This window comes from Mus caroli, unplaced genomic scaffold, assembly GCF_978045245.1.
Source record: "Mus caroli unplaced genomic scaffold, Mus_caroli_1 scaffold_7, whole genome shotgun sequence".
In the NCBI taxonomy this organism is placed as follows: Eukaryota; Metazoa; Chordata; class Mammalia; order Rodentia; family Muridae; genus Mus; species Mus caroli.
In genome coordinates, this window is record NW_028227262.1 from 20,796,313 (window position 1) to 20,822,596 (window position 26,284).

The 26,284-nt window shown below is 47.0% G+C and overlaps 1 protein-coding gene and 1 long non-coding RNA gene across 2 annotated transcripts in view; one reads left to right on the forward strand and one right to left on the reverse strand.

Annotated features, from left to right (window-relative positions):
• The window catches only part of Tulp3 (TUB like protein 3), a 35,116-nt gene extending 12,736 nt beyond the window's left edge, over nucleotides 1-22,380 (forward strand). Inside the window, exons 2-11 of the mRNA XM_021165044.3 lie at nucleotides 5,474-5,525; nucleotides 8,662-8,821; nucleotides 9,275-9,451; nucleotides 15,267-15,388; nucleotides 15,607-15,813; nucleotides 16,529-16,641; nucleotides 17,405-17,519; nucleotides 18,311-18,409; nucleotides 19,397-19,568; nucleotides 20,376-22,380. Coding sequence (XP_021020703.2) covers nucleotides 5,474-5,525; nucleotides 8,662-8,821; nucleotides 9,275-9,451; nucleotides 15,267-15,388; nucleotides 15,607-15,813; nucleotides 16,529-16,641; nucleotides 17,405-17,519; nucleotides 18,311-18,409; nucleotides 19,397-19,568; nucleotides 20,376-20,509 — 1,351 coding nt within the window. The 3' untranslated portion in view covers nucleotides 20,510-22,380. The remainder of the gene's footprint in view (nucleotides 1-5,473; nucleotides 5,526-8,661; nucleotides 8,822-9,274; nucleotides 9,452-15,266; nucleotides 15,389-15,606; nucleotides 15,814-16,528; nucleotides 16,642-17,404; nucleotides 17,520-18,310; nucleotides 18,410-19,396; nucleotides 19,569-20,375) is intronic.
• Nucleotides 1-26,284, reverse strand: part of LOC147003795 (uncharacterized) — a 46,201-nt gene that overhangs the window by 6,993 nt on the left and 12,924 nt on the right. The gene's annotated exons all lie outside the window — the stretch shown is intronic.

The following is a 26,284-nucleotide window of genomic DNA, read 5'->3' on the forward strand; positions in this document are numbered from 1 at the left end:
GCACTGGAAACTACCGTCTGATCCCCAGTATACACCGTGGCATGCGTGCCCAAATACACATACGTACAAAATGTAGTACCATTCAGAAATTAAAAATAATATTGTGCCGTGTGTTTAGCATCCTGGCAAGCACCCTGGGAGAGGAAAGCCTGATTCTCCTGCACGCTGAGGGACAGACAGCTGAGGGACAGACAGCATGACTGCAGAAGGAGACTGAGTTGACTGTGGCTAGGGAAGGCACATCGGGTGTTTAATTACTACGTTGCTTTTGTCTTTTCTCTTTTATCCATGAGTTTAGTTGCTGTTTTGTTTTCCCCCATCAGTAAGAAGACAATTCACAAGGAAGTATGTGGTGTTTAGTCCTAACTGGAGGCTGCAGGAAGCAGACATGGCTATTTACACTGGCCTGCTGTTGGATGTTTGCATCTCTATGCCAACTCCACAAGAACCTTACACGAGGCCCTGCTTCAGTTGCCACCTCTGAGGCCCTGCTTCAGTTGCCACCTCTTTGCCTCTTTGTAGGCTTCTTTAGTTCAGCTGCAGGATTCTGTGTCCCATTATTGGAGACCTGACAGGCCTTTTGTGTTTGACATTTTGTTGTCTCACTTCCTTTAGCAAGGTGTGACATTCAGAAAGTTGTTGATAATGGAAAGAATTACAGAAGAAACAAAGACCAGGGCTGTGTCTGAAGAGGAATTTCTCCTCTGCTGGCTCTATCCCCCTTGTCTTCCACTTCCACCACTGTGTCTGTCCCTGCTTCCTGGGTGAAGGAACACCATTACCAACCAAGGCAGCTCTTAGAAAGAACAACATTTAATTGGAGCTGGCTTGTAGTTCCAGAGGTTCGGTACATTATCATCATGGCAGAAAGCACAGCAGTATCCAGCGGGCATAGTGCTGGAGAAGCTGAGAGTTCTATATCTTGTCCTAAAGGCAAACAGAAGACTGTCTTCCAATCAACTAGGAGGAGGGTCTCTGAAAGCCCACCCCCACAATGACACACTTCCTCCAACAAGGCCACACTTTCCAGCAGTGCCACCCCATTGGCCAAGCATATTCAAACCACCACAGAAGTCAGACTCCCACCAATGGGATGAGGCATAGTCTCTATAACTGCATCAGAAATAAAAGACAGAGGCCGGTGATCTTGGCTTGGTGTGCTTGCTAGCTGATTGCTGGCGCACACGCCCTATTTACATTACCTTTGCATTGTGTGTGTGTTTGTGCAACACCAAATTATACTTTCTGACAGTCTCATCTACATGTCTGGTCAGGGCACCCACTGTCAGATTTACAGACGTTAGTCATAAACATAAGTTAGTGAAACCAGCCATGTGTTGTTTAATAAGTTATTCTTTTTTAAACTTGTCCTGTAGGACCTCACATAATGTATGACAAAATTCCTTGGCAATGTGAGTGGGGTATAGGAGGTTACCACATAACACAATCTGAGTCACTTGTTGGAAATATGCAAAGCATTTGATACATTAATTTGAAAAGCATATGGAGATTTTCAGAAGTTAAGAAGGAATTATTAGGAAAATTTAAAGAGTTGTGTCTGGACGGAATACAGAGGCAGGGTCCAGAGCTGCACTGGCATGGGCTGTTGGGCATAAAAAGTTTATTATCGCCGGGTAGAGCTGCTGCCAGCGTTTGATCCCAGCACTTGGGAGGCGGAGGCAGCAGATCTCTGTGTGTTCAAGGCCAGCCTGGTCTACAGAGCAAATTCCACTATAGCCAGGGGCTACATAGAGAAACTGTCTTGAAAACAAAAATGTTCATTATCATTGTTATTAATACCATGGGTAGACAGAAAGACAACGGCTAGTCAGAGGCTCTGAGGAGGAGATTCAGGCCCAAGCAGCAGAGATGGGGCCCCTTCTTACAGATTTCAGAGGAGCCTGCTCTGGGGCTGCTATCTCTGATTCCCCAGCAGGCTGCGGGAAAAGAGTGTATCAGTGTACTCTAGTTCTATGATATGTCTGATTGTTCAGTCTGCCCATGCAAGGCGCTCACTTGGGGGAGTAAGAAACCCAAGTACCCGGGAATCCGTTTGTTAGAAATTCAGGTAGCTGGCTGAGAAGATGCTCGCCAGCTTCTGTCTGACCGGGGAGGGTGGACGACTGCTGCAGGTATTCCGTCCTGAGCAGCATCCTGGTCTGATGCTGAAGCCTGGAGAGATGGCTCAGTGGATAAGAGTGCTTGCTGCTCAAGCATGGGGACCTGGGTTCAAATCCCCTGACACACACACACACACGTATACGTCTGCAAGTGGCCATGCATATGCCTGCATCTGGAATGCCATGTGGAAAGGAGTCAGGAAAATTGCTGGAGCTTGCTGGATGCCACCATAGTTGCAAAGTTCAGTAGGAGACTCTGACTCAAGAAATAAGGCAAGAGAGTCATAGAACAGCACACTCAGTTATGGAGTCGGAATAGTCCTCTGAGGCGGGAGTGAGGGTGATTATAGGAAAGATAGAAAAAAAGATGCACGAGACAGACATGGGAGGTCTGCAGGTCATTACCACGCCAGCCCTCGAGTGTATTTCTCAATCTGCTGGTATCAGTTATTTGCAGGGTGACTTGGTATTCTTGGTTACTACGGAAGTGCAAAGTAACAGTCCCCTTTAGTGCATATTTTAGGTTAGTAGTTGAAGTACAGAGCAGGACCAGAATGCCCATCTCTTATACCCTGCATTTGCTGCTTAATGATTGTAGAACTACGTGGCCTCACTCAGAGGCGTCTCCATGTCCTCAGAGAGCGCGGACTAAACTGGATCCCCAAGATCCGATATCAAAATCACAGACGAGGGAGTCTGATTGCTCAGGTCAGGTCAGATATCTTCTGGGTGTGTTGGTTGATGGTTGTGGAGACATGGTACAGAGTAATCAAGTCCCCTTCCCAAGATGTGCCACAGTACATCCGAGGCTGGCCGTGCACAATAAATGTATAGAATGCTTCTTAGTGTGCTGGGATGTAGGCTTGTCCTACCATACTAATTCACATGCTTCTATTGCCCCGCCCCCCCTTTTTTTTTTGGACACTGAGTCTCTCTAGAGCCCTGGCTGGCCTGGAACTTGGCCGGCCTCTGACTCAAAGAGATCCTTCTACCTCTGAATGCCATCCCTCACAAAATAGAGAAATGTGATGAGTAATTTAATAATGAGTAATAAACAGTTTATTAAGGCTGTCTTGAGGTGAACCCTTCCTTTTGCCTTGCCCATAGCATCTCCCAGTACTTCTTGTCGCACACCACTGTCATTTATCTCCTAAGCTCTGTCACAGTCCCTCCACCCTGTGTATTTCTTCCGTTTGGTAGCCAGAGTAAGCCATTCCTTCCCCCTGGTTCCTCACTGTAATGTCTGAGATCAACAAGCAGCATTGCTGATGTCCAGGAGCCAGTACAGGAAGCGTTTGCTCTGGTCACTCCCTGCATCTCACTCCTTTGCTTTTTGCAAGTCTTAGCTTGTTCCCTCCCTGCAGGGTGGCTTTGCTCTCCCCAGGATCTCAGTCTTGCTCAGCCTCCACATCCTTGGCAAATGCGGCCAAGGGCTTCCATCAGCGTCCTTCTCTGGTGGAGCAGTCACTCGTGATCCTTAGCGGGCTTCACAGAACTTGTCGGGAGGTGGAGGTTGTTCAAGGATATTGAGTGGTTCAGTATCCGCCCATCTTCTGGGAAGTCCTGTGGTGTGAACATGTTCATCCCATACCCGCCACCACAGTTAATCAAACTAGCTAAGTTATGGTCTCAGGACATGGGGCTTTGGAAAAGTGATAGGTTGTAAGGGCAGAATCTTCATGGATGGAACTAGAAAGAGAAAGAAAGAAAACAGACCACTGTGTTCATGTGGTAGAATATGGAAGCTGTGGGGGTAGGTGGCTGGAGAGGTGGCACATTTTAGTTTCTGCTAAATGAGAATTTCAATTTACTCTTTAATTTTTGTAGTGCTCTAGATCGAACCCAGGGCCTTATGAATGCATGGCAAGCGCTCTGCCATTAAGCCACATCCTCAGCCTACGGGCTAACTTTGAGCTCCCCTGGCTATTGATGTGTAGGTGTTAACTAGACGTTACAGGTCTATCTATAGCGTCTATTTGCTGTTCCTCTGTCAGTCAGAAGGCTTTCATGATACCCTGTTATTTACATCTTCTGCTTAGCTTGCCCAGGCTCGCAGGGAGGAATTTAGTGGTGTCTGGATGCGGCCTTGGAGGACACCCAGCCTGCTGACAGTGTGAGGCCCTGAGAGGAATGCGTGAGGCTTCTGTGGTGTTCACTCAGGGTGGCATTACTGAGGTTCCAGCCCTAGGGAGGTGTGGTGAGGACAGGGGACAGCCTTCTCATCCGGGCCAGAAAGCAAGCGTCACAGTTTTGGTTTAGTATTGTAGGCACAGAGAGCGTGTGCAGAGCAAAAAGCATGTTTGCAGAAGCTGTTGGAAGCTAAGCTGTAGTCCTGGAGTCTTTTCTCTAGGTTACCCTTTCCCACATACTGTTCATGAACTCCCTCCCTCCTTCCCTGTTTCTTTCTCAGTCATTTTGGACGCCATCTTTGTACATCTGCACTAATCCCCACTGGTTGCTAACACTGTTCACCCTGTGTTAATGCAGCTAGGATTCAAGAGCATGCAAGTGAGGATGGAAATAGAAACATCTCAGAAGACATGCAGGGACCCCACAGGGGACCAGGAGTGGGCTGCGGCTGGGGGAAGGGGCTGCTATTCTAAGTGCTCCTTGGTTTTCCTGTTCCTTTGTTTTGTTTGGGATTGAACCTACAGCCTTAAGTGTGAAGCATTCTACCGCTGAGCTATACCAGTAGCCAGTTTTGTTTTATCTTTGAGGCAGGGTCTTACTATGTAATCCTGGCTGTCCTGGAACTCACTCTGTAGACCAGGCTGGCCTCAAACTCAGAGATCTGCCTGTCCAGTGCTGGGATGATAGGCATGAGAGCTACCACCTCCTGGCCATTTGTGAGGGTTGCTTTAAGGATCAGCAAAACAAGATGCACATACAACACTTAGGCCAGGTTGTCTAGGAGCATTCTGAGTACTTGATATACATTTTAAAACAAAAAGGAAGAGCCAGATGGGGCTCAATGCACAGGCTTAGCAGGCTCAAGGCCCTGTACCATCCCCAGCACAAAGCAAAGCAGGGGGGAGGGAAGAAGAGAGAAGGCAGAGAGAAGAAGAAAAATGTCTCTAGCATGGGCTTGTGTTAGCATCTTTTTCTTAGCTTTTGTGGGCACTGATTTCCTCTGGGCCCCTAGAGGCTGTGTGGTAGTGGGCGGGCCTGTGTGGTAGTGGATATGCCCTTTTGCGAAAGTAGGCAATATCTGGGAATGGACATTTTCTCTAAGGGAGAATTGATTGGTTGCAATTAGCCCATGGGAATGTATACATGGAAAAAAAAAATGAAATAATAGGCTTTCAGAATGATTTTGTCTTTATGTGCTTTCTTTCTTGTTGTTTTTGAAACAGTGCCTTTGAAGATGAGACCCTGAGGCTTCGGCAGCTGAAGCTGGACAATCAGGTGAGCAGGGGCTCCTGGAGGACTGCCCAGGCTGGTGCTGAAGTCCCGTCAGGGTCTCACAGCAAGACTAGAAGGGCAGGGTCACTCATGGTTACTCATTAATACTGTGTGAACTTAGGAGTCGCTGGGCCAACACTTGAAGACGGTAGCAATACACGGTTTTATTAATAATCAACGAAGATCCCCTAGCTCCTATAAGGCTTAGAAGAATGTTGTAGCTGGGCATGGTAGCACTAACTGGGAATCCCAGCCCCAGAGAGGCTGAGACAGCTCCCTGGGAGTCACTCTGAGCAAAGAGGATAAAAGACTTATTTACTTTAGCTAGCCCATATAAAAGACACAAAAAAACCTCTGATGTTTATTTGCAAGCTAGATCGAGTGGGTTCTATGTCCCTTGTTCCCTGCTGTTTGAGTCTTGCCTGGGCTGCTTTTGCTCCATCAGCCTGTCCTCCGGGTGCATTTCTCCTGGCCACAAGCTCATGATCTAGCCAGTCTCATGGCAGCCTCCTCCTCTCTCCAGCTTCTCCCCTCCCCAACTCCTGTGGTCTCTCTCCAAACCCCTCACTCAATTCTCAGGTTCTGCCTTTCTCTCTGTTCTGCCCAATCACAGGCTCTAGCCCTTTATTAACCAATAGCTTTAAAGTGGGGAGTAAGGTTTACACAACAAAAGCCAATTGGTATATGTGAGGATGGATGCTCTTGCCTGGATAGCAATCAGATTTTGGGTTTTAGAATTTAGCACTTGTATACATAGCCACAGTCCAACCCCCAACAGCATATCTCAATAACCCAAAATAATAATGATAATAAATAAGGAAGTAAAAATAATAATGATAATAAATAAGGAAGTAAAAGTTGCATTGGCCTATCTCTTGTTGCTATAACAAAATACATGAGATTGGGTGCATTGTTTTAAAACAGAAACATTTTTTAATTTAATAATTTAAACATTGCTTAGCTCACAGTTTTAGACACTAAAGTGCAAGATTTGACAGCTTCATCTGTTTGGTGTTTGGTGAGGGTCCCTGTAGGAAGTGCACTACAGACTTGCTTAAAGGTCCATCTTAAAGAAAGGCATTTTCTCAGCTGAGACTCCCTCTTCCCAGATGACGCTGGCTTATATCAAACTGACATAGAAGTAGCCAGCACAGCCCCCTAAGTTACATCTCAGCATGGCAGAGAAGCAACAAGGGAAACAGCTCAGTTTCTCGGAGCGGGGGATTGGATGGCAGTTCCTGGCTGGCCTCGAACTACAGAGATCAGCCTGCCACTGTGTCCCCAGTGCTGGGATTAAAGGCGTGCACCACCACTGCCCAGCTACTTTTATTTATTATACATTTATTTTTGACGTGGGAACAGGTTGGATTTTTGAGACAGGGTCTCACCCTAGCCCAGGCTGACTCCAGCCTCCCCAGTGCTGAGATTACAGGCGTGTTCCACCTTGCCTAGCTGCGTTTGTTTCCTTTACTGGACTAATTATTGAATAAGAACCAAGGGCAGGTTATAAGAGGCACATTGATCTTTGATTGACACATAATAACTGTACATATTTATGGGGCACAGTCACATCTCATACCAGGCTTATGTGGATGTGTGTTTGTTCTTGTGTGAGAAAATCATAGGGCAACCTGTGGGTCTCAGTCCTCACCTGTCCAGCCGGCTTGAGACAGAGCCGTGGGTGGCATAAGCCATCGAGCCATTGAGGTTAGCCGGCTGGAGCTTCTGCAGACTCCCCTGTCCCTGCCTCCCGGCTCCCCAGATGGACACCCGAGGATTATAGCCACTCGAGCTACTGCATTTGATCTCATGTTTCCAAGTGTAGGAGGAGGCGTCTAATCTTCAAGCTCTTAGTGTTGGCTTCTAGCATCTCAGTGGGTGTGAAATGCAGCCCAGTTTCCATCTCCCTAATGACTTAACAGGCCTAAACTGTTTCTAACTTAAACTATCCAGGGTCTCACTGTACAGCCCTGACTTCTGGAATTCCAGTTCCAAATCTGACTCCCTCTTCTGAACTCTGTGGGCACCAGGCATGCACTGGAGCACGTACATACATCCATTCAGGCAAAACATTTATGAGCAGAATAAATATAACTTGAAAAAAAATAGTACATGTGACAACGCTTTCCTTTCCATTGTACTGGAACCTTCCTCTCCTAACCCTTCATGCTTTTTTGCCTGACTTTCTTGCTTTCTTTATCTTGCTACTGGTTTGGTTTGGTTTGGAGGGACTTAACTTTACCTTGTTACCCAGTCTGGACATGAACTCCTGGGATCAAGAAATCCTCCTGCGCTGGGTGTGGTGGCGCACGCCTTTAACCCAGCACTTGGGGGACAGAGGCAGATATCCTCCTGCTTTCAGCCTCCAAAGTAGCTGAGACTAAATGAGCGACCCCAAACTCATTGGTAACCACGGCTTTGAACACACAGGGTGTGTAGGTTAGTTGTTGACACAAGCTGGACTCAACTTGAGAGGGAACCTCATTGAGAAACTGTTCCCTCAGATTGGACAGTAGGCAAGCCTGGGGGTGGGATTTTCCTTGATTGATGATTAATATGAAAAGATGCAGCCCACTATGGGTGGTGCTATGCCTGGGATGGTTAGCCTGAGGTAAACAAGAGAAAACTGAGCCAGCCACAAGGAGCGAGCCAGTAAGCAAGCCGCCATCCTCCAAGGCCTCTACTCTAGCTCTTGCCCCCAGTTTCCTGTCCAGACTTGAGTGGAAGTGGAAGCTAAGTCTCTCCTCTCTAAGATATTTTTGGTTCTGATGTTTAGCACTGCAGCAGTAACTAGAACACAAAGCAAATGCCCTGCCCCACCCCCTGCCTCTTCATCTTGCTTTTACCCACAGACTCTTGTTCTCTGCTCAGAATGTCCCAGGTGCCTTTTCTTTCTTCCCACTTCAGTCAAGGTCATTTGATTTTGAATTTTTGTAACGGAACTAGAATGCAAAACTGAGGTTGGCCTTGGGGGTGGGGTGCATCCCTGTAATCCCAGGATCTGGGGCGTCTGGGCAGGATTACTAGCTGTAAGTCAGTCTGGAATCCATAGGAACATTCCGTCTCAGAAAAGAAAAAAATAGTCTAAGCTATTCCAAGAGGGTAGGCCGTGTATTGTAATGCCACATTGTCTCTCTAGAGGGCACTGCTGGAGAAGAAGCAGAGAAAGAAGCGCCTTGAGCCACTCATGGTACAGCCAAACCCAGAAGCCAGGCTGCGAAGGTTAAAGCCACGAGGTAGTGAGGAGCACACACCTCTGGTGGACCCTCAGGTGCCTCGCAGCGACGTCATCCTACACGGTGTGTATTAGACAGTGCCACCTCTGACTTATGTACAGTTTTCACAGACCCGAGATAAGGCGGGGGATGCTGAGACGCTACACAGAGATAGTATTAGCATCCTTCATAATCTTTATAATCACATTCTGGGTCTTTATGAGGAAAAAAAAAAAAACGTGGAAGATGCCTTCAAGTTTAAGTCCACCCTAGAACTACTGATTTTGATGCAAAATGAATTGTACTTTCTGAAAGGAATGACTAAATCTCAAAATTCTCCAAATGAATGAACATTGTCTGGCACTGAGCCACTCCCCCAACCTCCTGGTCTCAGTCCTAGGTTCTGAATACAGCTTGAGTAGCCAAGTCCGTTAATAGAATCGGTCCCAGGCCTGGGTAGCCATAGGAGCACATCCCCGAAACCGGCCAGCTCAGTTCTGGTTAACTGTCACCCTTTCTCCTCCTCTGGGCTCCTAGGCATCGACGGTCCAGCTGCTTTCCTTAAGCCAGAGGCTCAGGATTTGGAAAGCAAGCCTCAGGTTCTCTCCGTGGGCTCCCCTGCCCCAGAAGAAGGCACGGAAGGGAGTGCAGATGGGGAAAGCCCCGTGGAGACAGCCTCCAAGCCAGACCTTCAGGAGATTCTCCAAAAACACGGTGAGGATGGTGCAGAGCTTAAGACTGGGTGTCCATCCTCCTTTCTCTCACTGGCTTGTGTTCTAAGTGGCCCAGGCTTGCTTGGGGTTTCAGCATCTTCGACATTGAAGTGGGAATCCTCAGCAACAGTCGTTGTTTATGCTGTTGTCTGAGAAAGCAGGTAGTGGACTACAGCCTAGTGGTTACTGTATATGATTTTTCCTTCTGACAATTATCCACTGCCTACTCCCACCTGTTACTCAGATCGTTTTCTGGAGGAGGCATAAACAACATGAGCACCTTCTAAGGTGCCAGTGACAAACTGAGGGCCAGCTCCACCAAAGGTCACTCTGTGGAAATAATGTTTATTTACAGAGCATGGGGAGAGGGGCTACTCAGAAATGGGAGCTCTTCCCCCAACAAACCTCAGCTGAAAAGCCTCACCCAGCAGATGTGAGGACTTCCCTTGGTGTTACAGATGGAGCCTTCCCCTCCAGCTTCCCCAAGGCTTGCAATTACTACAGGTGGTAGACAGAGACTAGCTACTCAGCTGAGGGTCTTGGGACTCTCCCCTGCCCTATGGGAGGGATTATAAACAGCATGCCCACTTTGGATTGTCCTTTTGCAAGAGGGTGCAGCTAAACACCCCAAGATGGTCATAGCTTGGCTTGAAGGATAGACACTCGCATCACCTCTTTTTTTAGCAGAGTTGCTCTTCACCACTTGGTCCACTACACTCTAATTCTGTGACAAGAGCCCGTTTCGTCAATTGCTGGTGTTACAGAAGGACATGCATTTTAGAGTTCCCCTGAAATCTCTTTTCTCCTTAAAACAATTTCACAGTGACATCAGGTGCCTGGTTTTGCCTATTTTTGCCCTTCCCCCCCCTTGAGACAGGGTTTCTCTGTGTACCCTAGGCTGTCCTGGAACTCACTGTGTAGACCATGCTGGACTTGAACCTGAAGATCCACCAACCTCTGCTTCCCCCCCCAGTGCTGGGATTAAAGCCATGTCCCACCGCTGCCTGGCAGCAATTTTGTTTCTTTAAAACCTGGTTTCCTTTTCCTTTTCGACAGGGTGTTGTTAGGTAACCCAGGCTGGCTTCCAGCTTAAGGCACTCCCATCTCAGCCTCCTGATGCCTAGTTCATAGACCTTCATCACCATGCTATATCCCCGCCCTTGAAGTGAGAAAGTGAAGGCTGGGTGAGGATCAGTGGATGTGAGGTGCTTGCATTGCCAGCTCCCACCGGGGAGAGTCTGCTGCAGCGTGGTAGGGTAGCTGGATACTGAAACAGGTTCCTGTGCTAGGCTCTGAGCATCAGTGAGCCAGCTTAGTGGTTAAAGACACCTACTGCTGACCGAGCCTGAGCACCAGAGCTCAGTATCTGGAGTTCCATAATGTGAAAGGAAGAGGTCAGCTCCTACAAACTCTCCCCCATACACACGCCTCTTAACTAAGTAAATGAATTTTAATTTTAAAGAAAAACAGTTCTGAGGGCCAAGGAAATGGCTCAGTGGGCAGAGGGACCTCCCAGGACCCACGTGGTAGAAGGAGAAAAACAACCCCCACCGAATAAACAAATTAAAATGTAATTTTTAAAAATAGTTTAAAAAAGAAAATGGGGGAGGGGTACTGGTGAGATAGCTCAGCAGTTAAGAGCACTGACTGCTCTTCCGAAGGCCCTGAGTTCAAATCCCAGCAACCACATAGTGGCTCACAACCATCTGTACAGCTACAGTGTACTCATATATAAAATAAATAAATCTTAAAAGAGAGAGGGGGGGGGCTGGAGAGATGGCTCAGCGGTTTAGAGCATTAAATGCTCTTCCAGAGGTCCTGAGTTTAATTCCCAGCAACCACATGGTGGCTCACAACCATCTGCAATGGGATCCCATGCTCTCTTCTGGTGTGTCTGAAGACAGTGACAGTGTACTCATATAAATAAAATAAATAAAAAAGAGAGAGAGAGAGAGAAAGAAAAGAAGGAAGGAAGGGAAAGAAAGGAAGGAAGGGAAAAAAGAAAGAAAGAAGGAAAGAAAGAAAGAAGAAAGAAAGAAAGAAAGAAAGAAAGAAAGAAAGAAAGAAAGAAAGAAAGAAAGAAAATGGGGCCCATGTGTGGTGGCGCATGACCTTGGCACTCAGGAGGCAGAGGCAGGTGGATCTCTGAGTTCAAGGCCAGCCTGGTCTACAAAGTGAGGCCCAAGATAGCCAGGGCTCAGGTTACACAGAGAAACCAAGGGGGGTGGGGAGGGAGAAGAAATGGGTTTATTCTGACAGAGGTTTTGTCATCTAGGGGGGTGCACACCTCAGTTTCTGGAGTGCTTGCCAACATGCGTGAAGCCCTGCGTTTGATCCCCGGCACTGACAGAACTATGTGACACATGCTTGTAATCCCACCACTTGGAAGATGGAGACTTATAAAGCGAGTTTAAGGCTATCCTGGACTACATGAGGCCCTGTCTCAAAAATAAAGTAATGGTTGTTTTATGCTAGGAGTGCCAGAGAGTCCCTGGATGCTCCTAACCCAGACTGGGTGGTATTGCAGAGTCCCAGAGGAAGTGTGAGGGCCTGACAACACAGAAGCTGGCCCACTGAGATAATGGCAGTGGAGCCGGATGTGATTGGGTCGGAGAGAGGGAAAATGGGCAGGGTGAGCCTGGAGGGCTTAGAAGAGCTGGTTCTGGGCATGGAGCTGTAGGGCATAGTGGGCACACCTTTATTGCTAGCACTCAGGACACACAGGCAGGCAGATCTCAGTGTGTTTGAGGCCAGCCTGGTCTACAGACTGAATTCAGGCCAGAGCTACATGGCGAGACTCCGTTTCAAACAAATCGAAAAGGAAGTCACAGGTTCCATAGAGTGTGGAAGGCCATAGCAGGACTTTAGAGTTTGCCTAAAACATAATGGGAGGTAGTGGTGAGACAGTTTTCATGTAGCCCAGGCTGGCCTCAAGCTTGTTTTGTAGCCAAGGATAGCCTTGACTTCATAGTCCTTCAGCCTCTGCCTCCTGAGTACTGGGACTACAAGCATGTACTACCAGACCTGATTCCAGCTAGTAATTTATTGCTGCTGCTGATTTATTGCTGCTGCTGCTGCTGCTACTACCACTATTACTACTAATTATTATTTAAAGATTTATTTATTATTATAAATGGGTACACTGTAGCTGTCTTCAGACAACCAGAAGAGGACGTCAGATTTCATTCCAGGTGGTTGTGAACCACCATGTGGTTGCTGGGATTTGAACTCAGGACTTTTAGAAGAGCAGTCATTGGCTCTTACCCGCTGAGCCATCTCTCCAACCCTACTATTATTATTATTTGTGTGTGTGTGTGTGTGTGTGTGTGTGTGTGTGTGTGTGTACATGCCTCAGCACACTTGTGGAGGTCAGAGAGCAACTTTAGGGAGTCAGATCTTTCTTTGATTCATAATGTCTGTTAGGTTCATTATTTCTGTTTCATTTCTGTCTGGATGGCCTTTCTATTGGTGAGAGTGGGGTGTTGAGATCTCCCACTATTAATGTGTGGGATTTCATGTGTGATTTAAGCTTTAGTAACATTTCTTTTCTCAGTGTGGGTGCCCTTACATATGGGGCATAGATACTCAGAATTGAATTCTGAATATCTTGGTGGACTTTTTACTTTGATGAATATGAAGTGTCTTTCCCCATCTCTTTTTGATTAATTAATTAGGGTCTATTTTGTTAATTATTAGAATGGCTACACCAGCTTGCTTCTTGAGTCCATTTGCTTGGAAAATCTTTTTCTAGTTCTTTACTCTGAGGTAGTGTCTATCTTTGATGTTGAGTTGTGTTTCTTGTATGCAGAATGATGGATCCTGTTTTTGAGTCCATTCTGTAAGCCTGTGTCTTTTTATTGGGGGATTTGAGTCCATTGATATTGAGAGGTAGTAAGAACTAGTGATTGTTAATTCCTGTTATTTTGATGGGGGTGGGAGTGTACATGTATGTTGTGTGCTTCCCTTCACTTGTTTTTGCTGATGTGAAATTATTTCCTGTATTTTCTTGGATATAGTTAACCTCCTTGGGTTGGGGCTTTCCTTCTAGTATGTTCTATAGGGCTGATTTATGGATAGGCATTGTTTAAATTTGGTTTTGTCATGCAATATCTTGTTTTCTCCATCTATGGTGATTGTAAGATTTGCTGGTTATAGTAGTCTAGGCTGACATCTGTGGTCTCTTTTAGTCAGCAAGACATCTGCCCAGGCTCTTCTGACTTTCAGAGTCTCTGTTGAAAAGTTGCGTGCAGTTCTAATAGGTCTGCATTTATGTTATTTGGCCTTTTCTCCTTGCAGCTTTTAATATTTGTTCTGTACATTTAGTGTTTTGGTTATTATGTAGCATGGTGATTTTCTTTTCTTATCCAGTCTATTTGGTGTTCTGTTAGCTTTTTGTATGTTTATAGGCATCTCTTTCTTTAGGTTAGGAAACTTTTTTTCTATGATTTTGTTGAGACTATTTTCTGGGCCTTGGAGCTGGGACTTTTCTCCTACTTCTCTTCCTATAATTCTTAGATTTGGTCTTTTCATGGTATCCCAGGGTTCCTGGATGTTTTGTGTTAGGAACTTTTTAGATTTAACATTCTCATTGATTGATGTATTAATTTCTTGTGTCACATATCTTCTACACCTTAGATTTTCTTTTCTATCTCTTGTATTCCACTGGTGATGCTTGTGTCTGTAATTCCTGTTTTCTTACCTAGGTTTTCTATCTCCAGGGTTGTCTCAGTGTGTGTGTGTGTGTGTATGTATGTGTGTGTGTTTATATGTGTGCTTTATTGGTTCTATTTCCATTTCCAGGTTATGAACAGTTTTACTCATTTTCTTTACCTGTTTGATTGCATTTTCCTGTATTTTTTAAAGGGATTTAGTTACTTCCTCTTTAATGGCCTGTAGCATCTTTGTAAGATTGGAATTCAAGTCACTTCCTTATGTTTCCACTGTGTTGGGATATCTAGGGTTTGCTTGGGATATCCAGGGTTTGCTGTAATAGGATAGCTGTCATAGGTGGTACCCTGGTTTTTCTGATGGTGTTCTGACACTTGCTTCTAGTTGTCTGGGTTTGTGGTTATTGTACGTTTAGGTGCTAATTTCTCAGTTTATCTTTGTTAGAGGTTTGGTTTTTTTTTTGTTTGTTTGTTTTTTGGGGTTTTTTTTAAATGTTTTTTTCCCCTTGGTTTCTGTTTCCTGTCTGGTCTTCTGGCCTGAGTGGCCTGTACTTCTGATGACCAAGACTTCAAGTCCAGTTGGTTGTCTCTGCTGGGGATTTTCTTTTTTTTTTCCTTTTCTTTCTCTTTTTCTTCCTTCCTTCCTTCCTTCCTTCCTTCCTTCCTTCCTTCCTTCCTTCCTTCCTTCCTTTCTTCCTTTCTTTCTTTTTTCTTTTTCAAGACAGGGTTTCTCTGTATAGCCCTGGCTGTCCCAGAACTCACTCTGTAGACCAGGCTGGCCTTGAACTCAGAAATCCACCTGTCTCTGCCTCCCAAGTGCTGGGATTAAAGGCATGCGCCACCACTGCCCAGCTTTGCTGGGGATTTTTGTGGCTCGTTTGAATTCTGGTGTTTTGGGTGCCAAAGTTGTCTCTGCAGTCCCTGGAACCTGCGTGAACTCTGGGACAGCAGAGGTCTCCTTCTGAAGTCATGGGTCAGAATGTGGAGCCCAGGTGGTAGGGTGCAGTTCACAGCAGTTTGGGGTGCTTTAATGGGAGTCTGTGGGCATTGGGCAGGGTCTTACCTGGGGTCCCTCCATACTCTTGATTCCTAATAGCATCTTTCCAAGCCACAGTTAGCAGCTACTGAGAGTGTTTCCTTTTTTGCCAGGCATCTTGAGTAGTGTGAACTATGACGAGGAGCCTGACAAGGAGGAAGATGAGGGAGGAAACCTCAGCTCCCCATCGGCTCGCTCAGAGGAGAGTGCTGCAGCCAGCCAGAAAGCAGCCTCGGTATGTTGTGCTGGAGCAGCTAGTGGGACTGTCCCCAAACACCTGACAAGTGTTTACCTCAGGGCTCCTGGGCCCCTGTTTGACCCATCAGGTCTCCCTTTGCCAGAGGAGTGAAGACAGAGTCGGGAAGAGGCAGAGGGTTTGGTCCACCAAGTGTCTGTTGCAGGAGGTGACGTTTGTGCCCAGTTCTGGTTGCTCACTTTGAACTCTACTTCCAGGAGACAGGAGCTTCCGGTGTGGCAGCCCAGCAGGGTGATGCCCAGCTCGCCCAGCTCGGAGAAGTGGAGAACTTAGAGGACTTTGCGTATAGCCCTGCCCCTCGGGGTGTCACGGTGAAGTGTAAAGTAACCAGGGATAAGAAAGGCATGGACCGTGGCCTCTTCCCCACCTACTACATGCACCTGGAAAGGGAGGAGAACCGCAAGGTATGGGTCTGTCCCAGGCCTCTCTCTTCTAATGCTAGGGGTAAAAAGGTCACACGTGCTAAGCTGGGACCCCTCCATCAAGCCACCTCCTAAGCCTGAGCCGCTCCCAAGAAGACAAAGTTGTTGTAGGAACCGATTATGTCCAGGAGGTCCCTCTAGTTAGACCACACAGCACATGACAGTGGGTCCTAGTGCCATCCAAGTCATGGGCAGGCCTTTTAGTTTCTCACACCTACCCACCTTCATGTGGAGAAGTGTTTCCCTGTGTTAGGGTGGAGCTCAGCCTCTGCACTGCGGTAGATGACCCACCACCAAACTGACAACCACAGAGCTGTCCCACTACAGAGCTGTCCCATCACCGAGCTGACCACCACTGAGCTGACCCACCAAATGCTGGCTTTCATTTATATATTTACTTATTTTTATGGGTTTTGTTTTTTGTTTGGTTGTTTGGTTTGTTGGTTGGTTTTTGTTTGGTTGGGGTTTTTGTTGTTGTTTTGTTCTTGTTTTTTGAGGCAGGATCTCTTTATGTAGGCCTGGTTGTTCTGGAACTCACTCTGTAGAATCCCAAATTCACTGAGATCTTCCTGCCTCTGCCTCCTGAATCCTGGGGTCACCTGCTGGGCCCAGATCGATTTCTTTGCATATGATATGATACTGATAAAGACTGTGGACTCACTGGACAGGTGTTCTACTGACATTTTTCTTTCCTCAGATATTTCTTCTAGCCGGTAGGAAGCGGAAAAAGAGCAAAACGTCCAACTACCTGGTCTCCACAGACCCTACAGATTTGTCTCGTGAAGGGGAAAGTTACATTGGCAAACTCAGGTGACGGAGCCTCAGATCCCTGGCCTATTCCTCCTGTAGTTCCGTGATTTCAGAGTAATGACTGTTGTATCCTTCCCCCGCCCCATCCCCCCTTCTGCCCCACCCCCACCCTGCAGTCTGGTCAGCTTCTACCCTTCTCTGTTACTAGGGATTAGACTTGAGGCCTTACTTACACTTGGTACATAGTTGCTCTACCATTGAACTACATCCCTAGCTTTTGCTATACTTCATTTTTTTTTTATGATTCAAATACATAGCTGTGTTAATCTTAAAAAGCAAAAAGTTAACCAGGGTGGTGTTAGTGCACGCCTTTAATCCCGGCACTCTGGACACAGAAACAGGTGGACCTCCATTCGAGGCCAGCCTGGCCTACAGAGCAGGTTCCAGGACAGCTGGGGCTACACAGAGAAACCCTGTCTCGAAAAACCCAAAAGGCAAAAAGTTAAAAATCTTGAGGCATAATGGCGCACACCTTTGACCCCGGAGCTTGGAAGATAGAAAGAAGCAAGTAGATCTGCTAGGGCCACATAGAGAGCTTGTCTCAACTAAAATAATGTCATTTATTTTATTAAATCCTTAGTTGTTAATAAATTGTTAATAACTTATTTATCTATTAAATTCTTTAAAATAAAAACGTTTAAAAAGAAAATATCAAATGGTGTCTGTGCTGTCCTCTGGCGAGCAGACAGACAGGTCTCCCTCTACTTCTGTCCTCGAGAGGAAGACTGCAGGTCATCATGGCAGCTTTCTCTCCCAATACTAGATCCAATCTCATGGGGACCAAGTTCACAGTGTATGACCATGGTGTCAACCCAGTCAAGGCCCAGGGTCTGGTGGAGAAGGCCCACACCCGCCAGGAGCTGGCTGCTATCTGTTATGTAAGTGCTCCCCTTGCCTCCCCTAGTGCTCCCCGCTGTGCCCTCCCTCCTGCATGCCTGCCAGACCCCCAAGCCGGCTCTTCTCCATCCTCCTTCCATGTTTCCTTGACCCCCTTCTAGGGGCTGACATCATTTAGATGACCACGTTCAGTTACGATCAACTCTGCATTAGCCTTCCTTTACTGATGCTTAAATTTACGCTTTGGTCAGAGGCTACAGTAAGACATAAGTTAAGATTAAAACCAGCTCTTTGCACTTAATCTTTCCCTCCTTCCCTCCGCTCTTTCCTCTTTCTTCCTTTTTTTTTTCTTTTTTTGTTGTTGTTTTTGTTTTGTTGTTTTCTTTCTAGGCAGGGTCTCCTTGTCTGCCCTAGCCTTCTGCATATTCCAGGCTGGCCTCAAACTCTCAACCTTCCTGCTTCAACCTGCTGAGTTCTGGGATTAAAGGTGTGTACCACCACGGCTGGCTTTCTTTTCTCTCCTTTTTTTCCTTCCTCTTGTGACAAGGGCTCACTACTTTGCCTAGGCTAGCCCCAACCTCCTGGCCTTAAGCCATCTTCTCACGTCAGCCTCCCAAGTACTAAGACATGGGTGCGCAGGCGTGTGCCACCACGCCTGACTTCCTTGTCCAGTTCTCGGTCTCTGTTTAGCTCCGGCAAGGAAACAGAACTGGTCTTGGCGCTCTTGGGGCAGGCTGCGATATCTGTGCCAGAGGACGTTGCCCGTGGAAGTTGAACACAGTTTTTCTTTCCCTTCCATTTCCAAATTCTGCCCTGCTTTACTGTCTTTCAGGAAACAAATGTCCTCGGTTTCAAAGGTCCCAGGAAAATGTCCGTGATCATCCCGGGGATGAACATGAACCACGAGCGCATCCCTTTCAGGCCACGAAACGTAAGTAAAAAACACCTTCCCAGTGAGCCCAGGTCGCAGAGACAGGAGGGAAATTATACTCCACCAGCAGAGGTCTCTAAACCACAGCAATACACCTCTTACGCAGTAACAGAGTACAGCAGAGACCAATTTTGAGAACTGCTTTTTCTGAAAGCCCAGGCTGGAATGGTCATCTTCCTCAGGAAAGCCACTGCTCCCAATCACCAGAGCAGGATGTTCCAGAGACTTTGATTTTAGAAATGCTAGAGGGGCTGGAGAGATGGCTCAGTGGTTAAGAGCACGGACTGCTCTTCTGAAGGTCCTGAGTTCAAATCCCAGCAACTACATGGTGGCTCACAACCATCTGTAATGAGATCTGATGCCCTCTTCTGGTGCATCTGAAGATAGCTACAGTGTACTTAGATATAATAACAATAAATAAATCTTTAAAAAAAAAAAAAAGAAAAAGAAAAAGAAATGCTAGAACAGCCGGGCAGTGGCTTTAATCCCAGCACTTGGGAGGCAGAGACAGGCGGATTTCTGAGTTCGAGGCCAGCCTGGTCTACAGAGTGAGTTCCAGGACAACCCTGTCTTGAAGCCCTCCCCCCCACCCCCCAAAAAAAGAAATGCTAGAACATTTGAATCTCAAGGCTGGGTCTGGAGAGATGGCTCAGTGGTTAAGAGCACTGGTTCCTCTCCCAAAGGACCCAGATGCAATTCCTAGGACACACACAGTGGCTCACAATTACCTGTAACTTCAAATTAAAACAAAAATCAGTAATTAAAAAAAAAATGTTAAAAAGGAATTCCACGGGTGACCAGAAGGGGAGCAGTTTGTGGGATGTAAAGTGAATAAAAAAGAAAAAATTGAATTTAAAAAAAAAAAAAAAAAGACTCCTGGCCTGTCCTGTCCTGATGCTGGCCTCTGGTCCTCTGATTTCAACCTTTCTGAAGTGGAGAGGCGGGATTGTGAGTAAATGACAGAGAAGTCATTCTCCCTCCACACAGGAACACGAGAGCTTGCTTTCAAAATGGCAAAACAAATCCATGGAGAACCTGATCGAGCTGCACAACAAGGCCCCGGTGTGGAATGACGACACCCAGTCCTACGTGCTGAACTTCCACGGCAGAGTCACCCAGGCATCCGTGAAGAACTTCCAGATCGTCCACGGGAATGACCGTGAGTGCGAGGGGAGGGCTGGGTGGGACTGGGGCAGGCACAGAAGTGACCACCTCCGGGGTGGCCCGGAAGCCGGACTGGAAAATGATCTCTTGGAAAGATAGCTCCTCAGGGTGAGAGGAGTCTTTCCGTGGCATATCAAAGGACTGTTGGGTGAGGCCATTAGGACCCAGGTGCCAGTAACCTCGTGAAAGCCGTCAAGTGACTTCAGCCCATCCATCCTCTGGTCCCACCGGCTTTTCTAGGCTTTCTTGCTGCCCTCAATGCTAGTCAGGAGTAATTTCCCAGTCTGAGGGAGAAGAACAGACAGAAAATTGAATGGGTTTACCTTTTTGAGATAAGAGCTGTGATCCTCCTGCGAGCTCTCTCTGTCTCTCTCTCTGTCTCTCTCTCTGTCTCTCTGTCTCTCTCTCTCTCTCTCTGATTTTGTGTGTGAGGCTAGGGCTAGTACTTCCCACATCCCAGGCAGGTGCTATACCACTGAGCCATTTCCCCCATCGCCCCCCCCCATTTGCCTATTGTAAAGAGAACGCTTGGTTACCCACCCCCACCTCCCAGTACAACCACATTGACCACCAATACAGTGTGGTTCTCAGCTTCCCTAATGCTGCGATCCTTTAATCGGTTCCTCACATCGTGTGACCCCCCCAACCATACGGTTATTTTCACTGCTGCTTCACAACTGTAATTTTGCTGCTGTTACGAATCGTAACGTGGATATCTGACACGTGGGCCCCATGAAAGGAGTCTCGACCCACAGGTTGAGAACTGGCTCTAAGGAGTTCATTCATCTCTTTCTGTTTCCAGCTGACTACATCGTCATGCAGTTCGGACGCGTGGCTGATGACGTGTTCACACTGGACTATAACTACCCACTGTGCGCACTTCAAGCCTTCGCCATCGGGCTGTCCAGCTTTGACAGCAAGCTGGCATGTGAATGAGAAGCAGCAAGTAGGGGATTTCTTCACCACAGAGCCTTCAGGAGCAGAAAGCTGCTGCCTCTGCCCCTGCCCCTGCCCCTGCCCCTGCCCCTGCCCTAGCACAAGAAGAGGAACATTCTGCCCCTCTGGTGAATGATCGAGTGTGTGTGTGTGTGTGTGTGTGTGTGTGTGAATGTGCATGTGTGTGTTTGTTTATACATGCATACACATTCACACATGGATGCATGCTTCCACGTACTCGTTCATGCCTTCTCTGAACTTCAGAGACCTGGTCATAGATTACAACTTTTCATGGGTGAGAGATGACTTAAAGCACAGGGAAGCAGACACCCAGGCACACTGGTGTCTCCTGATCGCACAACAGACTCCATGTGGTGAGTGTAGCTTTCGTGTGCTCAGGCACTTCCAACAGAATCAGGTTCTAATGATTCAATACTTGGGCCTCCTGTTTTGAAGACCCTTTCAAAAGGGGGCTTTTCCCTTGGATGCCTTTAGCCCAGGAGCCTGCAGCCTTCCTTAGCCAGTGGTCTGATAGTGTCTCTTGCACTGACCCCAGTCAGCTCCTTTAGCACAAAAACAGCCATAACTAGTTGGTGCACAAAGAGTGTAGCTGTATCCCAATAAAACTTTATTTACAAAGTGGGCATTGGCCTAGTTTGGCCTGTGACTCTGGTTCGCAGGCCTGCCTTGGCTGTGTCCCTGTCCTCCAAGGCTGGAGCATCTTCCAGGCTAGAAGTGAGGAGGCTGGGGCTGGTTTACTTTTCAGTAGCAGCAGACTGACATTTTATTTTTATTTTTATTTTTTCCCCATGGATCTCTGTGTAGCCCTGGCTATCCTGGAACTTATTCTGTAGACCAGGCTGGCCTCAGAGATCCCCCAAGTGCTGGAATTAAAGGCTTACACTACTGTGCCTGGCCACAGACAGACTCTTAAGAGGAATTCTTGCCGAATCCACTCTTGATAGCTTTTGCCTCACAGAGATTATGGCTGCAGAGTGTCATATATCATCTTGGGACATGTGACACTAGTTTGTTCGTGGGTCTGAAAGGCTCTGCTGTCCCAGCCTGCCTCTTGCTTGTTCTCAGAGCAGGTTGGTGGGCAGCCATCTCAGAAGCATGACTGTGGCCAGATCTCTGGAATCTTTGCTCTCTGGAATCTTAATCTAGTGTCTCCTTAGAGGCAACAAGAGTCTTGGTGAGGAGGTCGCCTCACCGACACTCACAGGATTTGCCTGTCAGCTTTGTCCTCCAGCCTCAAAGCCTGGCCCACACCAGTGCAGATACTGCCCTGCATGCTGAGGCTTTGAGATCTTGAACATCTCAAACATCTCCCAGCGAATCATGACAAATTCCTCAAGGTCCCCAGCCTACGGTGTACCTGAACTTGAGAATTCAAAACTTTGGGTCTACATTCAGTGGTCCCCCACTCAAACTGGCGACTACTCCGTGGTTTTGCCTGTATGGAGGAGGTCCCTTCATCCCTGCATCCTGTTGCTCCGTGCTCAGCATCACACAGCTGTGTGAGTGACAACGACAGCGTGAGATCTGGGAGGTGAGACCTGTGCTAAGACCAGTGTCTTGCCTGTCCCTTCAGATGTCACTGTCTCTGCCTCAGGCAGGCGTCCCATCAAGTGCCTTGTTCATAAATGTGCTCTGAAACCTGACACACCTCTGCTTTCCCAGACGAGCCACCTTTGTTGAGTGAAAGCTGCTCTCTGTCTCCACTTGAAGGGGGTGGGGCTATGGCTTTCTGCCCAGCCTAGAGAGCTGTATACTCCCATTTCACGGACTCTGCTTGAGTGTGCAGGTTTTACATGAATTCTATTTATACCTTTTGTATGCCATATAAATAAAGATAATTTATATAAAGATGTTGCTTTCCCAGAATACCATCCCTTGAGTTTCTCCTGTTGTGTTCTTTAGGAATGTTCTTTTAGCTCTTTGAGCCAAGTAGCAGCAGAATTGGGTCCTTGGGGTGGAGGTGGAGGCACCACAGACTAAGAACCCAGTTTAGGAGACAGCGTAGAAGCGTCATACTCACGATCTTGGAGCTCTGCATGGGTTGTGGAACTCAGCAGACCGTGCTAGGGGCCCAGGATGGCCAGGCCGAATCATCTTAGACGCCTACACTGGTCAGCCTCCTGGATCTAACAGTAAAACAGACCTCCTGTCTCTGTCTCTCTGTGTGTGTGTGAGGATCTTGTGGCTATTCAAGGCTATACTGGAAAGTAGCCCAGGCTGCCTTTGAACTCACACCCCTCCTACCTCAGCCTCTAGCACTGAGACTAAGAGCTCTGTCCACATTTAATGGACTGTGTCACCTGATATTGACACGTGGAGAGAAAGTCTGCACTCACAGACCTTTCTGAGCTTTTACTCCTTGTTCTGGCTGGTTTTGTGTGTCAACTTGACACAAGCTGAAGTTTCTCACAGAGAAAGGAGCTTCATTTGGGAAAGTGCCTCCATGAGATCCAGCTGTGGGGTATTTTCTCAATTAGTGACCAAGGGGGAAAGGCCCCTTGTGGGACCATCTCTGGGTTGGTAGTCTTGGGTTCTATAAGAGAGCAGGCTGAGCAAGCCAGGGGAAGCAAGCCAGTAAAGAACATCCCTCCATGGCCTCTGCATCAGCTCCTGCTTCCTGACCTGCTTGAGTTCCAGTCCTTTGGTGATGAACAGCAGTGTGGAAGTGTAAGCTGAATAAACCCTTTCCTCCCCAACTTGCTTCTTGGTCATGATGTTTGTGCAGGAATAGAAACCCTGACTAAGACACTCCTGTTAACAATAAAGACAAAAAAATCAAAAGCCCCAGCTGAGAATTTAGTTCCTAATAGCCTGATTTTTTTTCTTTTGCATAATTTTATGTGACTAAAATTGTATTATGATCTTTGGGTTGTTGTCTTGTTTATTTGTTTTGGGGGGGGGGGAAAGGGGCAGGGCAGGTCTCAGTAATTTTTTCTGTATGGGTTGTTTTTTTTTTTCCTGCACATGTTGTGCACATGTGTGTCTGGTGCCCACAGAGACAGTAACAGGGCATTGAATCTGCTTTAACTGGAGTTCCAGGTGGTTATGAGCTATTGTGTGAGCACCAAGAATTGAACCCTGGTCCCCTGGAAGAAGAGCAAGTGCTCATAACCACTGAGCCATCTGTCCAGCCTCTGCCTCAAGTGCTGAGGTCCAAATCCTTTTGTAACGTTTACCAAACATTTAGTGATAGAGATTTTCCTCTTCTGGTGCTGGGGATGGAGCCTAGGGCCTCGCACATGCTCAGTCACACTCTTAGCCCCATTTTAAAGCAAATCACTGAGCATGGTGATGTCCCTGCCGTTCCAGGCTTGGGCTGCTGAGTGAGGAGGCTCTCGAATTTGAGACCAGCTTGGGCTACGTAGTGAGGCGCTGTATGAATTTTTCTTCCTTTTTAAAGACAAGGTCTGTATTTATATGGCATACAACTAGTCCTAGCTGGCTTGAAACTCACTGTATAGACTAGGCTGGTCCTGAACTCAGAGATCCTGCGACACTGCCTCTTGAGTGCTGGGATCAGAGGTGTGCCCCACTGTGCTCAGCCTCTGATTTTTTTTTAAAGATAAAAGTTTCATGTTGCCCTAGGCTAGCCTGTACCTATGTAGTTGAGGATATACCTGACAAGTAATCCGTTTTGTAGGTGGCTGTGTTGTGTGCACATGTGCAGGTGTGTGAAGGTACACATGCATGTGGAGACCCGAGGTTAACCTCAAGGGTCACCCTTAGGTGATCTCATTTTCTGAGAAAACGTCTCTGTCCTGAGGTTAGGCTAGGCTGGGTGGTCAGTTACACCAAGGACTAAACTGGCTGGCTGTTATCACCAGGGATTAGCCTGTCTTTCTCCCAGAGCTGGGATTGCAAACTTCAAACCAGACTGGACAGGTCTTCGTGAGTTTGAGGCCAGCCTGATCTGTATAATAATGAGTTATAGAACAGCCTGAGCTATGTACAGAGACTCTGACTTGAAAACAAAGAAGCCGGGCCGTGGTGGCGCATGCCTTTAATCCCAGCACTTGGGAGGCAGAGGCAGAGGCAGGTGGATTTCTGAGTTTGAGGCCATTCTGGTCTACAGAAAAAAACCCAAAACCAAACAAAGAAAACAGGCATTTTCATGCTTGCATAGGTAAATGCTTTTATCAACTGAGCCACCCTCTGGTCCCTGTGCCCAAAAATAAGTGTCTATTCTACTAATTATGTCATAGATTAGGTTGACACTTGCTATGTAATTTTCTAAGGGTGCAGAGACATCTTGGTTCACAGAGGGAACACTGGGACTCCTTGTCCCCAGACTGGCTCCTTCAGAAAGAATGGCCCTTTTCTGTTTTGCTGTTAGTTTTTTTTTTATTCCTCAGTATTGAAGAGCAACAAGGTACCACCACATACTTGTAATGCCAGCACTCCTAACCGAGGCCAGAAACCTTTAATGCAGATCTGGTCTACACAGCCAAACTAATAAAACTTCAGAGAGTAAGATGTGTGTGGCGCCACCCTGTGGACAATAATTTACATTACAAGTTCTTAGGACCTATATTACAGAGCAATTCTCTCAAGGTATGAAAACTCTAGTGTGATGGTTTGTATATGCTCGGCCCAGGGAGTGGCACTATTTGGAGGTGTGGCCTTGTTGGAGTAGGTGTGTCACTGTGGGTATGGGCTTTAAAACTCTTGACTAGCATCCTGGAAGCGAGTCTTCCACTACCAGCCTTCAGATGAAGATGTAGAAATCTCAGCTCCTGCACCATGCCTGCCTGGATGCTGCCATGCTCTCGCCTTGATGATACTGAACTGAAAGCCAGCCCCAATTAAATGTTGTCCTTATAAGAGTTGCCTTAGCCGGGCGTGGTGGCGCACGCCTTTAATCCCAGCACTCGGGAGGCAGAGGCAGGCGGATTTCTGAGTTCGAGGCCAGCCTGGTCTATAAAGTGAGTTCCAGGACAGCCAGGGCTATACAGAGAAACCCTGTCTCGAAAAGAGTTGCCTTGGTCATGGTGTCTCTTCACAGCAGTAAAACCCTAACTAAGACAACTAGTTAAAAAAAAATTGTGTGGGGCTGGTGAGATGGCTCAGTGGGTAAGAGCACCGACTGCTCTTCCAAAGGTCCGGAGTTCAAATCCCAGCAACCACATGGTGGCTCACAACCACGAGATCTGACACCCTCTTCTGGTGTGTCTTAAGACAGCTACAGTGTACTCACATATAATAAATAAATAAATCTTTTTAAAAAATTAAAAAAAAATTGTGTGTGTGTGAGACACACACGGAGGGGGTGGAGGAGGGGAGGGATTGAGTCTTGGTAGGCAAGCTTTCTCCACTAAACTACATTCCCCATTCTGGCTCAGAGGCCAGTCTCACCTCTAGCACTTATGTGATAGCTCACAACCATCTGTAACTCCAGTTCCAGGGATCAACCCCCTCTTCTGACTTAAGCAGTCACCAGGAACACACATGGTGAACAGGCAAATTGACAAACCAGCCTGCCTCCATCTTAGGCTTCAAAGCCATCTCATAGTAAAGACGAACGAGGCTCATGTCTGTTTGTGATTAAACCTGTTTCTCAAGGATTGGGCTATGTCCCACCCATGACCTGTCCCAGGCAGGACACAGTAACCATGTCTTTGTTTCAAAAAAAAAATTATATATATATATATATATATATATATATATATATATGTAAATAACTAAAACCAATTTACAACCCTACCTTTGTTTGGAAAGGTTGTTATGACTGCCTTGCAACATCCCCTTGCCACCATG